The 16,685-nt window shown below is 42.1% G+C and overlaps 3 protein-coding genes across 7 annotated transcripts; 2 read left to right on the forward strand and 1 right to left on the reverse strand.

Moving 5' to 3' along the window:
• Positions 1-486: 486 nt before the first annotated feature.
• Alh (coiled coil domain containing protein Alhambra) lies at positions 487-8,765 on the reverse strand. 5 transcript variants are annotated; one of them, XM_018021793.2, is made up of 14 exons: positions 8,305-8,763; positions 8,168-8,247; positions 7,947-8,111; positions 7,680-7,877; positions 7,464-7,581; positions 6,913-7,292; positions 6,510-6,841; positions 5,216-5,707; positions 4,965-5,148; positions 4,678-4,888; positions 4,325-4,477; positions 3,963-4,227; positions 3,756-3,884; positions 487-3,496 (listed from the first exon to the last, which is right to left on the reverse strand). In XM_018021793.2, exons 1-14 carry the CDS (start codon positions 8,411-8,413, stop codon positions 3,346-3,348), a joined length of 2,967 nt encoding a protein of 988 aa, XP_017877282.1. In that variant the 5' UTR covers positions 8,414-8,763; the 3' UTR covers positions 487-3,345. The 5 variants fall into 5 exon arrangements, with proteins under 5 accessions (XP_017877282.1, XP_026667966.1, XP_017877281.1 ...); XM_026812165.1 differs by having other exon boundaries at positions 487-3,373; positions 6,913-7,581; positions 8,305-8,765; XM_018021792.2 differs by having other exon boundaries at positions 4,684-4,888; positions 6,913-7,581.
• Positions 8,766-8,882: 117 nt separating this feature from the next.
• LOC108623355 (uncharacterized) lies at positions 8,883-9,704 on the forward strand. Its single transcript, XM_018021812.2, has one exon. It carries the CDS (start codon positions 8,965-8,967, stop codon positions 9,673-9,675), a length of 711 nt encoding a protein of 236 aa, XP_017877301.1. The 5' UTR covers positions 8,883-8,964; the 3' UTR covers positions 9,676-9,704.
• Positions 9,705-9,715: 11 nt separating this feature from the next.
• Positions 9,716-14,252, forward strand: LOC108623354 (nardilysin). Its single transcript, XM_018021811.2, has 14 exons — positions 9,716-10,153; positions 10,230-10,318; positions 10,417-10,559; positions 10,629-10,742; positions 10,803-10,998; positions 11,068-11,273; positions 11,349-11,519; positions 11,579-11,922; positions 11,983-12,480; positions 12,559-12,709; positions 12,780-12,913; positions 12,976-13,354; positions 13,426-13,936; positions 14,018-14,252. Exons 1-14 carry the CDS (start codon positions 9,816-9,818, stop codon positions 14,176-14,178), a joined length of 3,435 nt encoding a protein of 1,144 aa, XP_017877300.1. The 5' UTR covers positions 9,716-9,815; the 3' UTR covers positions 14,179-14,252.
• The last annotated feature ends 2,433 nt before the right edge of the window (positions 14,253-16,685 follow it).

Below are 16,685 nucleotides of genomic sequence, written 5' to 3' on the forward strand. Positions count from 1 at the left end.
CTCCATCTGTTTTAAAGATTCTTCTGTTTTTTTCATATATACACATATGTTGAAATTTTGCAAAATTTGTATCAGCGAACGAGTGTCTTCGAACGTTAGCCAGAAAACACGGTGTACGGGCATACTCTCTCGTGTAATATTGATTCGTTGGAGACGAGGTCGCAGGTGAGACTTCCCACGATCGTTGGCCACCGCCGCGGCGAGCCAAACGTCACGGATTTGTCTGGAGATGAACGACTATAACTATTCTATGCGAAACAATAACTGCAACTTGATTCATTAAAATTCTGCGAAATTAGTATGAAAAAGAAATTACAGTTCGTGCTTAAGATAATTAAAGTAAATGTTTGACTCAATAATTAGAATATGACGAATAAAAACAAACGCAGAATAAATAGATACGGCAGAACAGAATGAATAATAAATAAAATGAAGAGTACTTGTTATTAGGAAACACGAATGTTGGATGATCGACGATGCTGGCTGTTCGTTTTAGTCTTCTTTTATTACATGCTTCCGTATGCACAGTTACATTACAAAATCGTATCGCACATTGATTTACATCCCTGGATTCGGAACCGACCCATGCGACTCCGTGACAACGTTTCTACGTCTTTAATAATCGATGATGTTCCATTTTTTTGGAAACGTCGCCTCTTGTTCAGAGTGACTCGCCCTTAGAAGCAGGCCGTCGTCAAATTTTTTTTTACCAGATGTAAATACAAAAGTTTCGGCCAACGATCTCGATTAACTGAGCCTTTCAAGTCAACGATTCTTTTACAATAAATAAAATCACTGACAGATAATGTCTCTGAGAAGAGGACGAGGCGATTTACGTTGAACACATAATGAAAAAAAATTAATCAGCCTTTTGTCACACGTTAAAAAATTTCGTCCTTCTTTTTTTGTATGGAAACACATATGGCATTTCTCTTTGCTTATAGATAATAGAGACGCACGGAGGGCGATCCGAAGAGGCATGATCGACTCGCAATTAGCTGCTCGTTTTGAAAATATACAAAAGACCAGAAGAATCAGCGGTCTTCGAAATGCCCACACGTTCTCTTTTTACACGATTAACTAACGACTCTTGTTTAAATCGCAGGCAGTTTGTTACTGTCCCGTCGGCAGTTATAGTCGAAAAACTGAAATTATTTTACAGCGAGTTGCTTGTTTCTGTTCGTTCGTCCAGAGACCCTACACAAACAGCTAACTCTCGTAGAAAAATGAAAACACGCTTCACAAACGGCGCCGAGTTCGGTTCACTTGCATACATCACTTATTATTTTTCTTTTTCAATTACATTAGAAATGTTTAACAGACGATCTCGAGTATCAAAAAATGCTACAGTACGGTCTGTGCCAATATTTCGGCCAATCAAACCATTGCTGATGTTTCAAATGAAAATCATTAAGATTTATTTTTGTCATTCCAGTGCGCTCGAGCAGTTTCGTATTTTCCTTCACTTCCAATAAATACGTTTAGCTCAGTTTAGAAACCATGAGCATAATGTTCTACGTATAATTCTATCCTAAACGCGTCACTTTTGAGTACATAAATACATATGTATCAAAACTTTACACTTAAACTACAAGCGAATAGAAAGTCCTAATGAACAGAGTCACATTGGGTTTATACGAAACGAACTGTGTGATTACTCTGTCCGATTTAACGCAAACTCGAGAGTTTGTCGAAATTCGATATAAATCCAATGCAGCCCGGGCTTTGGTCAAATTAAAATTCAATTTCAGACAGTCGATCCGCAGTGGATTAGGAACACAATAAATCATTTGTACACGAACAGAAAATAAACGAGAGCATGGAAAAGTCCGAAATTGGTAATTCCCGAACGGGGCTTGTCAATGATTCGATTGCAAAAATTTGGCACGGTGTCTGTGTAAAAATATTCATCAACTGCTATACTATTTTCTTTTTTTTTTTTTGTTTGTTTGAACACCTCTCACGCGCTTTTCTGCCTCGCTTATCGTACCGTAATTTTCATCTTAAAACGTACAGTGATCACTACAATCAGACAATAAACGCGCTTCCAACGGAGTTTTAGAAAAATCGTCGATATTTCTTTCACGTTCTTCAATGTTCCCTGAGCGGTGTCGAGCCATACCAGTACTTACGTCTTACTCGCGTTTATTGTACAAGCCTGAAAGGTTCCCTCGGTTCCCTCTTAAACAAACTCGTTCTTTTAAAAATAATACTTTCGAATGTAGAACACAAGACGGTAACACTTCAGCTAAAGAATTTACAAAGGAAACAGTACAAGAACGAACCCTTATTAGCTGAGCGTTGATGAAAGAAATGTACAATTATCTAAGACGAATGATAGAAGCTTGAAACTTAACCGGCGAAAACTTTCATGAATATTCCTTGCACAAATGCAGCTCAAGCAAGAATCGCCTGATCATAATTTTTGATTACGTCAAATTCGCATGAAATAAGAAGAAAAAAAAAGAAACGAGTGCCACTACCTAAAAGGAGGTAATGCACGATCGCAAATGAACCTCGCACGTTGAAAACGAAGCGCGCTCGTTAACATCCCACGACCACATCCTCGAAAAGTGAAAACGAAAATGTAAAAACAATAATAGAACGAAGTATAATCCTCAGACCCGTCTCACGGCAGTTTCTCTTGGTGGAAGGCAGTGCTCGAGTTACATGTCTAAGTAGGTTTTACGTTTAATCTGATCGTGAAACGGGTCGATCACAAGACGTTTGAAACTTAACCGAAACTAGCCATTCCGTTGCGATAAGTAGTGCGCTAAAGGGAATTAACAGAGTCACGATGTCAAATGAAACAAACAACAATCCTCTTGCCAATTATCGTCAATCCCTGATCTCAAATTAAGAGACACCTGACTTCGTCGTTTCCCTTTTCTCCCTTTTATCGTGAAATGTACACCTAGTCCGTAATTATTATTGCTATTCATCGCGATAGATTAACTTACAGTCTAAAATTTGTACATCTGCGGATTTTTCGCCGTTCTTCACGTTGGAAAGATTGTCTCAGACGTGCTCGATGACGTGCGACACAAACGGAAAACAAATATCTACGTACTTTCTACGATTGCTCGCTCGTTCGTTCGAACATTCAAGGCCTCCATTTGTCAAATCGAATGTAGAAAAATTTTCGGCATAGAAATGTAGAAACGTACAAACGAAGGTTTGTATATCGGTAAATGCAAACGTATGAAAAACGAAGCACGAGAGGACTTTCCTATTACGAATTTCGTTTTTGTCTTAAGAACGGTAGCACGCCTCGGTCGGCGACGATGTCCCACCGCGTCTGCTGTCCGAGGACGCAGCGCGTTCTTCGTTGCTTTCCACCTATCTTCAGCTAGGCTTCCCAGACGGTCCGTGGCTGGGTGGAGAAGGTCCATGTGAGTGAAGATTATGAACATTACCTACTTGACTACTAGCCAGACTGGACACTGCCGGTTGGTACATCGAAGGCATATAACTACTCGACGATTGTGGAACTGACCTGGAACACATCAAACTTCCAATTGAAGTTCGGTAACGAAACTAACACAGCGGGGTCATTCATTCCATGGCCATTCCACCATTCATTTCATATTCATCCTCTTCTGTTTCATACGAATTTTGAACAAACATTTGCAATAAAAAGCATTGCAAATAAAAAAAAAAAAAGAACTGGCGCTCAAAGCAGCCGAGTTTTAATTCACTTTCAATTTAAAGCATTCAAAAGATAGTCTCCGAGACTGAGGACGTCGGCCAAATACCTTGGTACTCCGCGCAGAGGATCTGGTGTAACGGACGAGTTCCTGACCACACCAGAGTTGCTGACCGGTGCCGAGGATACCAGGCTGCTGGGCTGGCCCTGGTGGTACGCGCTTCCAGCCGGGCTGTGTCTGTTCACAATGATGGCATAGAGAACAAAACTTACAGTACCTGTATCGATGAAATCAGACCTCGGAAAGACACGTTACCTGATGGTTGGGCTTGGCTGAGGCGCGACCAGAGATGTTCTATGCTGGTACTGGGAGAGCGATGCCGCGGCTGGAGGAGACGGGTCCGGAGGCAGGCCATTCTCCAACGTCGAGGGATGATTGCTGGACCCCGAATGAGACATGTAAGTGTTGTTCACTCGAGGCTCCCGAGTTACCCGTGGAACGGGCGCCGCTGCACCCGGTGGAACGTCTGGATGCGGTACGTTGGGATGCGATGGGTTTACTGTCGGATGTATATTGTTCACTGTGACATATAAAACGGAGATTGAATGTAGTTAACTTATTTCTTGTATTCTGAATGATTTTTAATCAATTCTATATAGAAATGTATAGAATTTTACCTGGATGTGCGCTAGGCTGAGTCGTCAGGGGGATCGCGAGTCTTGCATTCACAGCCAATAAGTGATCTCTCCTCTGCAGGAGACTATTTACATGTTCCTCTAGCCTAAGGTTCTCTGCCCTCAGTTGATGTAGACAGGAAAGTAATGAGGCGACTGTAAGTAAATGAATTTCGTTTCTCGCGAGACTTTTCTTCGATCAATATGACGATTAGTAAACCGACCCAGCAGAAAAGCAACAAATTTTACATTTTATCGTATCCTTTTTCATAACGTATGAATTAACAAATGATGCATGCATTGGTCCCAATTTCACCAAACCCATGCGACTGAAAGCATGTTTTTCCTTGCCGTACACTCACTGTCAAAGTGCTGGGCTTGCTCCATCAAGAACTGGCTTCCCTGCTCCCACTGCCTCTCAAGAAGTTGATCCAACGTTTGGGGTATCGCTCCACCGCCCAAACCTACCGTGCTAGTCGTATTACTCATGTTGCTGTTCGAATTGCTGTTAGTGTTGTTATTGAAGACTGAAGAAAACGACGTGGGTGGTGCTTGACTCGATCGTATCTGTCCACGAAAACATCGAAACATCACGATCTCCGAGGTATAGTCGCGGTCCTTAATTATTTCCGAAGATACTTACGGATGCGATTACTCGACTGTGCAGCTGGGGACCAACTAAACTCGTAGTGGAATTACTAGCCTCGGTGAATATAGAATGCGCTTCCAGCTCTTGGGAGAGAGTGTCGGACATCTTCTGTGCCATCGTCGAGGTGGGGTTCAGCTGGTTTCCTAGCATGTGAGGCGCGCTAACTCCGTTCTGGAATCTAATGAGAGACCGAGATTTTAAACTGTAAGATATAACATGATCAGTGTGCAATTTCTGTTAATTACAATTTGATATCCTTCTCTTCTTTCGGATTGGCTAAAGTCGGAGTGCTGGACGCAGGAGGTGTCGGTGCAGCACTGGTATTTTTTCTTTTCCTTCGTACTGGTCCAGTGCTGCTCATGCTTTCTGAACCAGGGCTACTAGGAGGCGACTCCTTTACGGTGGGTCCCATTGTATTCATAGAAGCAGAACCAGAACCAGAAGCAATAGAACCAGAACCGATATTGCTAAAGTGACCACCGCTCAGTGGAGGTCCCTGAATAATGGATGACACGGGCGTAACAGAAATAGCTGGTGGAGGAGTTTGATGATTATTTCGTCCTCCACGTTTCGAAGCCACTACCGAGCTATTGGACACGGACGTCACCATGGAAGAAGCTGGTTGAGAATGCTGTGATTGAGCATGTATCGCTACTTGTTGTTGCAATGCTGGCTGACTATTAGATGATCCGCGTTTCGGTTTGCGAGACTTCTCTTGCTTATCTGACGACTGAGAGCTAAGAGACCAACAGAACGATTTCGTACATATATAAAAATGTATCGGACAAGTCTTTCTCGATCATCCGAAAGCTGTAAAATTAACATTTTTATAACACAAAATACGAAACGGACCGTTACGACATTTAAAAGTTCACGTTACTCCTTGCCTTCGTTCGTTGCCCTTGAGGCCCCTTGGGCCAGAAAAAGAAAACATAACCTCGAGTTGTCCTTAGTCGCTGCAGATGATTCAAAGAGAAACGAGAAAACGGCACTTCCACAAAAATCTCGTACCGTCCAACATTATTTCTCGATTTCATTCACGATTAAGCGAAAGATAAGACGTTTTCCATGTTCGCGAGGTTCGTAATGTTACATCGAACTATCGTAGTCTATTTCAACGACACGGAACCGACACACTAGCATCCTGAGGTAACGAAACTTCTCGAAACGTGGCAAACTCACAAAAAACGATATTCTCGCGTTACAATATCTTTTTTTATAAAACACGAGGAAAGGTTAAAAACAAAGGGGCTTGTTTATCCAACGGGCCCGCCATTTTAGCGCCTCACGTTTTGGCGTGAAATTCAAATCAACGCGTGTTTCCCGGTAACTACATTGTCACGTGTAATTTAATATAACTTCGAATAGATAACTATTCCAATGTCGAAGATAACATAATCTTAATTAATTCCTCTCTTTAATTAATTCCTCTCTATTATTAATACGTCTACTCTATTATTCGAGAGTCTTTAAATAATCAATTAGCAAAAAAATTGAAAAGCAAAAGGGGATTTTATTATAATTTTAATTAGAACTTACCGAGACCGCTTCGCAGGAGCTTCTTCCGCGGTGGTGAATCTCTCCGAAGTCGGCGTGATACTCGACCTGGGCTGCGTCGTGGCCGCGGTGGTTATGATACTCTGCTGCAGCTGTTGATAAAGCGTCGGAGCACTGGTCACCACGCTCTGAGACGTGTTCGGCAACGAAGTCGCGGTCAACGGAACAGACACGACGATGCTGTTCGACGTGGTCGTCGGCGATTGTGTAACCATCGACTGCGACTGTGTCATCGACATTATCACAGGTGCGGTAGTCGTTTCGCTGCTTACCGGAGTAGTCGGCGACGACTGAACAGGACTCTCGACCTTCAACTTAGAAGTAATTGAAACAATCAATACGAATTAAAATACGTAAATGATTTCTCGTAGCACGTTTTACTTACCTTCTTGGTTTTCTCCGGTTCGGCAGTCGCGGTCAGACTCGTGGCTTCCATGATGGTCGCCTGCGCGTTGTTGCTCGTCGCAGATTGCTGGACCATGGAACTGACGGCGACAGCCACGAGGGAGCCGCTCGCTTCGGAACTGACCGACTGGTTCGAGTTCTCGTTACCGATCACCGTTGGCGTTCGCGCCCCGGTCTTTCTCTTTTTATTGTGGCTCGACGTCTTGTTCGACGCCGAATTCGATTTCGTTTGACCGCTGCCTTTATGACCGGAGCTAGAATTCGAGCCGGTTTTAGCAGCGACAGCTGGAACCGTGGCGGTCGTCGACGCCGTGGTGCCGTCGTGCCCGAACACGCTCTCCGATTGGGTGACGATCGTTTCTACGAAGTTGGAAGTGGTGAATTTACTGGAGTTCGTTGCACTCTCTTTGGGTGTATTACGGCCGCTACTGCTTTTCTCATCAGCAACGCCATTTATTTCTAGACTCGGACTAGTATTCGATTTGTTTTTAGAATTTGTAGCAGATTTCGAACCAGAACTCTTTCGTTTACCACTTGACGATGATTTAATCGGGGTCTCTGCTTCCTTTTCAGGAGACGAATCTGACGAGCCATTGTCAGCCGGTATTGGCTTGTAAGGTGGTATAGTTTTCACGTTACCACCTTTTTTCTGTAGATTAAACGAGACAAAATTCTTTACTGAAACCAATCGACACTTTTCCGTCGCTTTCTTTTATATTTTAATCACGCGGAATCGGAATCACGTACCAATTTCGAGTAGTGATGCTGACAATATCCACAGTATTTCACGTTATCTAGATAATTGCCAGCCTCCTCACAGAGCAATCCAAGAGCCTGAGCGCAAGTAACATGAAATTGCTGCCTGCAGCCAGTCTTGTTACACTGCATACAGGCTCCCACGTTTGCTCTGCTACCCCTTCCTTGTTCCTCACATATGTAACAAGACTATAACGATACCAATGATTAAACATGCATCGAAAACAGCATATAATCGATTGCTAGTCAGTTATTTACCTTACTAAATCTTTCCGATGGGATCAATTGCAAAATAATAGGTTCCATCGTCGTCACATTACCAAATCTGACTTCTGGTATGTAGAGTGCACAGACAACGTGTGCCCATCCAGCCTGGTCTGTTCTCTTAAGAGCTCCATCCCGGCTCGGGCATAACTCGCAGCGCTGTTAAATAACTTTGTCGTTATTTCTAAACGAAATCACCGCGTAAAGAAACTTACCACGCGGGCACTACGTTCCTGCGACTCGCACTTCCTGCAGTACCATGGTCCAGTGGGTACCGTGACAATTCCATAACAAGCTACAAAGTCATGAGGTGTCACGATAGTAACGAACACGATATCGTAGGTCGGCTTACCTTGATGTACAGCAACGGTGCAACCCTGTCCGTCGCAATACACCAGCGGATTCTCGGTCCAACCCCTCTCATCAGAACACACGCAGCACCCTCCAAGCATCTCCTTCATGCTGTGCTCCAAGCAATTCGAGAGACGAGACTAGCATGAGGAGCTAGGCGAGCCGCAGGCGAAGTCGTGGCGCGGGGCAACTTCGCTCTCGCAATTGCATCCTGGCGACATGTGGCTCGTTCTCGGTTTCTTCGTATACCCTCGCCGTCCGTGGACACAATCGCGTGCACGCGCGTGACGCATTCAACGGAATACCGTGGCTCGGACTGCACGTTGTCGCTCGTCCAGACTCGTGACCACGTAACACCCGCACAAAAGCGCAACGCGCCCGCCGTTAACTCGACGCTATCACGCAACGAAACGTGCTCTCACGGTTTGTTATTTACAACGTCGCTTTATTTGTTTCGTTGTTCGGCCATCTTATTTTGTTGTCGCGCCTGGCCTGCGCGCGCGCATTCTTCGGACTCCTGCCGCGAAAATGCAGGCGTATTCGAAAATCAGACGTCACGACTACACATGTATCGCCCTACTCTCGTTTCTGATTCTGACATGCAGTTGCCTCTGATAACTCATCTATTAATAGCGATAAACAGAAGTACCGATTCCATGAAATGGAGGCGATCAAAGATGATCTGTGCACGTTCGAATGGGCCAGCGACGCCCATTTATCAGAGATCGTGGCGTTTCTACACGAAAATTTCGACAAGGAGGAGACTATGTTAAAGAGTCTGAGAGACAACAACGCACTGACTCCTGAGCAAGAGGAATCGATGAGGATTGATCATGAAAGATTGATACGAGCAATTTTCGCTTTCTCACCTTGCGTTATAGCCATTGAAAAATCATCGAACAAGATCATCGGCGTAAATCTTATGATAGTTAGCAAGAATCCAAAATTTCATGGCGATGCCGACGGTGTTTCAGCGGCGTTTACTAATAATCCTCCCACGAATGAATTGATGAAGCGATATTTCGATTACCTGTCGGAGATCAGCGAAAGAGTCGATCTCTATCGAAAGTTTCCGGAGTCGAGAGCGGCCGTTGAATTTTACGCGGTTGCCGTGGACAAAGGCTACCGCGGAATGGGGCTCGCTACCAAACTGATGGACGCCGGAATTTCCTTCGCGAAAACTGTCCAAGATGCTGGATTCATATTCGGAGTTTACACGTCTCTGTACTCGAAACGTGCAGCAGCCAAACTCGGTTTGAAAACAATCATGGACGTCGATCTTTTGAATTACAGGGATGACGAGGGATCTCCTATTTTTCAGGACACCCCGCCGCATAATATCGTGTCCGTCATGGCTTTGTCAATCAATTAAAACGTTCATAATAAATATATGATGAAACAGAATTCGGAATTCGAATCCCACGTATTTTCCAATTAGATTAGAGAATGAAAATCCCGAGTACAGTGAAATTAGGTGATTATATAGATTAGATTAGGTTGTCCGGTTCACGTATGGTAACGCGGTTACAGAGGTTCCTTGTCACGAAGGTGCTCCGCCAATGCAGCGTTAAATCGTCCCACACGACGATAATGCCGAAAAGATCGCTTCAAAATCCTCCGGAGAAGAAATTGAAACCGAATCAGGCCTCGACTAACGCGATCAACAGTTCCGATTTCTCTACTACTCATAACCTCGAGAGGGACAGCATGGTCGTTAATACTAAGAATGCTAAAAGCCAAGCAACCGTGGATTGCAAATGCAGGACGGAGCAGGACAGCACCGGACGACGAACGGGCGTTAGTTATCTAGATACACCTGTTAAATCGGAGACTGATAAGAAGGAGTACAGGTAACAGGATGACAGATGTACTGGCACTATTCAAAAGAACTTCTTGTAATTTAACTCTGATTCTTATTCATTTAAGAGTGATTCAGCTAGAGAACGGGCTGACCGCTTTGTTGATCTCAGATCAATCCAATTTAGTAAACCAAGAAGATTTGCTCAGTGACAAAGGTAAGGAATGGGAGACTTTGTTTACCTATTTTCCCAATCAGTTTTGATCTAATCATTATCTTTGACAATCCATGAAAGTACATGTGTTCATTATTCAGATGATGGAATCAGCAGTGAGAGTGAAAGTGAAGCTAGTGGTGAGAGCGAAGAAGAGGTCTCCGGTGAAAGTAGCGATGGGAGTGACTCGGAAGATGGTGAAGATTGTGTACCCGAGAAATCAACTAAAAGAGAAGAAAAAATGGTACGTTTAGCGTCTAATCGCATCAATGAATCGTTGATTTAAAATTCACGGCGTTTCATTTTTTTATAGGCAGCATGTGCATTATCAGTTGGCGTGGGAAGCTTCAGCGATCCGCCAGAGATTCCTGGTTTGGCGCATTTTTTAGAGCATATGGTCTTCATGGGATCCGAGAAGTACACCGAGGTGCTTATTTAAATGATCACGAAAACTTTGAATTGTATTGCTCACTTTGTCGATTTATAGGAGAACGACTTCGACGCGTTTATTAAAAAGAAAGGCGGTATGGACAATGCCTCGACCGAATGCGAGTTGACGACGTTCTATTTCGAGATTCAGGAGAAGTATCTGCTCGCCGCCCTTCACCGTTTCGCTCAATTTTTCATCACACCGTTGATGAAAAAGGACGCGATCACGAGGGAGCGCGAGGCCGTGGAAAGTGGTGCGTTTCCACAAAACAGATATTTTTTATACCCAACTGGAATATGACATTTGATTACGATTCGTACAGAGTTCCAGATGGCTTTACCCTCGGACTCTTGTAGAAAAGACCAACTGTTTTGTAGCTTAGCGCGAGAGAATCATCCGGCGAGCAAGTTCAGCTGGGGTAATTTAATTACATTGCGAGACAACGTGGTGGACGATAAACTCTACGAGGAGTTGCACAAATTCAGGGAACGACACTACAGCGCTCACAGAATGAAACTAGCTATACAAGTCCGTTTCTTGATTCGTAGAATTTGTTTTGTTCTCAAATGTACCGCGATATACTAATTTGGAAATACTTTACAGGCCAGACTACCACTGGAGGTGTTAGAAAACTATGTAAAAAAATGCTTCTCGGAGGTGCCGAACAATGACTTGCCACCCGACGATTTTAGTCGGTTCATAGGCGCGGATTCGTTTGACACGCCTAATTTTCATAAAATGTACAGAATTAAGCCCGTGAAAGACATTTGCCAAGTACGTTCCTTGTTCCTAGACGATGAAACAATCGAACACTGATTTCGGTTCGTTCGCAGGTGGATTTGACGTGGTCGATGCCGCCCCTACTTCATTTGTACAAAAGCAAACCGCACGAGTATATAGCATGGATCATCGAGTATCAGGGCAAGGGTTCTTTGATCAGTTATCTGAAAAGCAAGATGTGGTGTCTAGAGATATCTTGTAGGAGCGAGGAGAGCAGCTTCGAATACAGTTCGCTGTACGCATTGTTCACTTTGTCTTTAACTTTGACCGAGCAGGGACACGAGAATCTGCCGGATGTTTTAAACGCTGTATTCTCGTTCATTAATCTAGCGCGCAGAGAAGGTCCGCAAAAACGAATCTACGATGAGATCCACCAGATCAAAGAAACGAATTTTAGGTAAATCGAAGAAGTAATGATAATCGATGAAAAAGATGAAAATAAGTATCTCTCTTGCAGATTTACAGAGGAAAGTCTGCCGGTCGAGTACGTGGAAGAGCTCTGCGAGAACATGCACTATTACCCTCCGATAGATTACATAACTGGAAGCGAATTGCATTTTGAGTACAATCCAGAAGCCATAGAGGATTGCATGAGTTATTTAACACCCGAACGCGTGAACATAATTGTATCTAATAAGAAGTACAACGAGGAGGAATTGGATAAGGTGGAGCCTTGGTTCAAGACGAAATACGCCGCCGCGGAGATTCCTCCGGAGTCCGTCGAGAACTGGAAGGACATCGAACCGTACGAGGAATTTCACTTGCCACTGCCGAACCCGTTTTTAACCGACGATTCTACTTTAATCGCGATGCCAGCGGACGTGCCTAAGTACCCGACGAAAGTGTTTTCAGACGATATCATGGAGGTTTGGTATCGACCCGATCCAAAATTTGGCCTGCCCGACTGTTACATGCTCTTTTTCCTCACGACACCGTTAGCCTGTTCGCTAAAGAGGTAAAGCTTTGAAGGAAGCAAAATTATTGCTATTAATCCTATTTAGAATCTGCAGAAAACGAACGATTCGAATTTCAGTGCAGTTCTGACGGATCTGTTTGTTGTCGTATTGAAGTACCTTTTGGAGGAGACACTGTATCCAGCCCTGGTGGCTGAACTGCATCATGAGATCGATACGACGGAGAAAGGTATTATAATTAACGTGAACGGATTCAATCAGAAGCTACCGGTAAGGATTTCTAATTACTTTCATATAATTCTTTACTACCCCTTATCATTATTTTTTTTTTCATTCATAGCTGGTATTGATGAACGTTGCGAAATGCCTGAAAGAGATCCCGGCGTTAATAACCGAGGAACTGTTTGACGTATTAAAGCACGCGCAGATTAAGAGATATTATAATGACTTCGTAAAACCTAAGCATTTGATTCGGTAGGTAACTTTTATTCGACTAAACAGAAATGAATTGTACCATAAACTTTGAATAATTTCAGACACGTCAGACTCTCGATCCTGATGCTTACTCACTGGACGTCCGTGGACAAGCACTCCGCGATCCAGAGCATCGACTTCCACGAATTCCTGAACTTCGCAAAACATCTACCCGATCACTTGTACGTGAAGTCTTTGATACAAGGCAACATGACGGAGGAGGACGCGATAAAGAACGCGCGAGAGTTCGTCAGCACGTTGGGGTGCGGGCCATTGTTACCTAACACGATGCCGGAGATACGAGTGATGCAGATTCCTATTGGCAAGCACTACTGCAAAGTGAAGAACTTCAACAGTACGGACGTGAACTCTGTCATTACGAATTACTATCAGGTCGGCATTTCGTCCATCAAATTGTTGGTCATCATCGAATTGCTAATGGTAGGTTTACATTTTTTATTAATCGAAATTGAGAAGCTTTAATAATAGTATCCTCGTTAATTTGTTCTCAGATGATCATGGAGGAGCCTCTGTTCAATCAGCTGAGAACCCAGGAGCAGCTCGGCTACGTCGTCTTCTGTACGCAGAGATACACGCTTGGCATCCTGGGATACACGATCACGGTCTACACCCAAGCCGATAAGTACACCACAGAGCACGTGGACAACAGGATAGATTCCTTTCTTGAGACGTTCAATAATACTCTAAAAGAGATGTTAGAGAAGGAGTTGAATGACATCAAGGATTCATTGATCAGGATGAAATTGTGCGCGGACGTTGATTTGAAGGAGGAAGTGGACAGAAACTGGGAAGAGATCACCAGCGGCGATTATATGTTCGATAGAATTGAAAATGAGTTGGCCGTGATCAAGTCTATCAAGATCGACGAGCTTAGGGAATGGATGAACGTTCACATGATCGATGGAAACAGTTTGAGGCAACTCAGCGTGCATGTTGTAGGAACTGCTAAATCTGACGACAAAGGCGATAACGGAGATGTCGAAGAGACATCAGAGTGTCTGAGTAAGTCGATTCTTCTTTTAAACTCTGCAATGATTAATTGATGATAAAACAATTTTTTAATATCGATGATCCTTCTTGCAGTCAGTTGTTGTCCGAAGAAAGAAGACAGTGGAAATGCGAAATACACAATGATGTATGTTGCCAAACCGGAGGACAGCGAAGGAGCTTCGACGAGCATCACCAACATCCAAGAGTACAAAAATAGATTATTCTGTTATCCGGTCGTTCACACCACACTGTGATACTAAATTCTAAAACCCGTAATATATAAAATAAAATTGTCTAACAGAGAAATAAAGATGCAACATCGAGGCCATTTCTTCATTTTCTTTCCGGTACCTGAAAAATGCTTAAAACCAGTTTAGTACGATTGACGTAATAGTCTTGAATTGTAAGAATTACTCTCTTATCTTTTTTTTATAGTTCTTTTAATTGTATTCAAGACATGACAACACGTTTCAATAAATCATTATTAAACTTCCGAAAATGTCAGCCAACCATCATCGAGAATCTCTCACACGAACAGCTTTCCTTTTTACAAATACTTCTGACCGTAAAGTTTGTTTCCTTTAGTTTTCGTTTCGAACCGTGCAGTTTAATCTGCGTTTGCAATTTCTTTTTCTATTCCTCAACTCAACAGAGAAATCTCTATGAACCATTTAACCGACCATTCTCTCTCATCATCCTCTTTTCCTCTTCTGTCAACCCCCGTATCTACTTTGCATGTGTGTCGTGTAATTGCATTTTATACAAGAAAAAACGAAGGTAAATATATTCATATATTTTTTTTCTTCTCGGTAAAAGAAACAAACTTAATCGTATCTGTCGTTGGAGAAACTTCTCTGCTCGATCTCGAACAAAATCGATTTCGTTTCCCAATATATGTGATCCGTTTTAAATTCGCAGTTCCTCAGAAGAAAGAAAGAAAAATCGTTCAGCCGGCAGAGCAGTTTGTGGCCCAAGGGACAGATTTACAGAGAGGACGAAAAAGAAAAAATTATATGTCGATGCAATTTGAATACTCTAAAGTTCGTTACAACATCCATTAAAAGTGCATTTTGCATTTAATATTTCGAATAATTATTTGAATATACTGGTAGTTTTTTTCGCTTCGTAGTTATTATAGAGTTTGCCACTACATGTATTACAATGATTACCTCCTACTTTTTTTCCAAATACGTATTTCCGCTTTAAGAGTACTTTAAATGTGACTTTTTTTTCTTAGCTTTATAATAATTTTTTTCATCGTTTGCCTCGTGTTTTCGCCAGCACTGATTCTCATTGTTTAACGGATTTTCAATCATGATTTCTCGCACGCCTGTTCCTAAATCATTCGACAACGTGAACAACTATTCTTTAATTAAATTTCCGCGCTCTGCTCTCTTCCCTTTATTCATTTATTTACTTATTTAAGAAACGTGTACTTTTCTCCGGTTTTCCAACTATAGCAAAAGCATATAGAATCAGCTCTGCTTGACACTAGACATGAATGGGGTAATATGTTACAACAGTAAGTTTACAAGATAGAATAATCCAACAAGAATACATCGATGTGATCTGTGTGTGTGTTACAAGAGAAATGCAAATAAACATTTGAACGGGTCGGTTTGGCGAGACATCAGATCGCTTGTACTTTACTTTTGATCGTTACATAGAATTTTCAACGCTTTTCGACCAACAGTTTGAAATACAGGTACGCTACTCTTTATAATTGTTTCTATTGTCTAAATAAACGTAGAGGCACCAACCGACCCGGGCTGAAAACGATCATCGACGAACTTTAGCGTGTGTACTGCCCCTTGGGAAAGGGCTCTTCATTAACAAGATAAGACGATGAATTAAAAATTGCTGTGTACTTTCTTCTACTTTTTTTACACATATAGAATTACGTTTCTCTTTAATTATTCGTAAATGCAGATAGTTCTGAATGAATTTCATAGATTCAATTATTAATCTAAAAGTTTCCAGGGGCAGCACAGTGATTCTTCGTTTCTACACACTTAGCATCCCATACACAACACACATCCAATCGACTTGTTATCTCGCGCTAGAAAAAAACAAAAAGAGAGAGTAAAACAGAAAAAAGAAAATGAAACATGGTACAACGATCGTCGAACCGTAAACGTACAATGATTTTATATACTCTCTGTGTTACGCACTTGGTATTTATTTCGTTTCCATTCATTCATATTTTTTTTATGTCTTTTTAAATCATCTCGTCTCTTACTTTGTTTTCTTTCTTGTTGCTTCTTTCCTTTAGCTATGAAAAATAATAGCAGAATATACGTTTATGTAATATTTAATAAGAATATATAAGGACGGGGCCCACATACATTTGCAGCTACATCGATAAGTGTTTCTTTGTTATTATTATTATTATTTTTTTTATTTTCATTCGTTACTTCGTCACTTTTTTTTGGATTTTTGCTTTATTAATACTTTTTGCTTATTTACTGTCTTTGCTACCGTACGTGTTTTTATTATTATTATTACGTTTTTTTTTTTTTACTTTTTAAATATATCTTGTTAATAGGGAATATGCAAGCGAAAACTATGGTAAAGAGAAACTTAAAATTTACGTTTTATTGAGCGTCCGTAGCAACTCAATAGATTATTCATATATATCATCTTCACTGCTCTGTTTTTTTTCAGTTTATCATCGACAGGGCACTCCGTGTGTGTCTGTTTCTTTTCCTGCGTTTATCTATTACAGTAAAGCGCGGCCGTACAGAAACAAAAATCAGAGGGG

Source organism: Ceratina calcarata, unplaced genomic scaffold (genome assembly GCF_001652005.2).
Source record: "Ceratina calcarata isolate Rehan_Ccalc_2016 unplaced genomic scaffold, ASM165200v1 scaffold260.2, whole genome shotgun sequence".
Taxonomy (NCBI): domain Eukaryota; kingdom Metazoa; phylum Arthropoda; class Insecta; order Hymenoptera; family Apidae; genus Ceratina; species Ceratina calcarata.

What these genes read in the sequence shown, in the direction of transcription:
- Alh (XM_018021791.2), bottom strand. Translation starts at nt 8,413, where the DNA reads ATGAAGGAGATGCTTGGAGGGTGCTGCGTGTGTTCTGATGAGAGGGGT. An exon ending in CACCGTTGCTGTACATCAAG is followed by an intron (nt 8,248 to 8,304) that starts GTAAGCCGACCT and finishes ATGACTTTGTAG; the next exon opens with CTTGTTATGGAATTGTCACG. An exon ending in CCAGCACTTTGACAGTGAGT is followed by an intron (nt 4,478 to 4,677) that starts GTACGGCAAGGA and finishes ATTTACTTACAG; the next exon opens with TCGCCTCATTACTTTCCTGT.
- LOC108623355 (XM_018021812.2), top strand. Translation starts at nt 8,965, where the DNA reads ATGGAGGCGATCAAAGATGATCTGTGCACGTTCGAATGGGCCAGCGAC.
- LOC108623354 (XM_018021811.2), top strand. Translation starts at nt 9,816, where the DNA reads ATGGTAACGCGGTTACAGAGGTTCCTTGTCACGAAGGTGCTCCGCCAA. An exon ending in GAATGAAACTAGCTATACAA is followed by an intron (nt 11,274 to 11,348) that starts GTCCGTTTCTTG and finishes AATACTTTACAG; the next exon opens with GCCAGACTACCACTGGAGGT. An exon ending in TTAGCCTGTTCGCTAAAGAG is followed by an intron (nt 12,481 to 12,558) that starts GTAAAGCTTTGA and finishes TTCGAATTTCAG; the next exon opens with TGCAGTTCTGACGGATCTGT.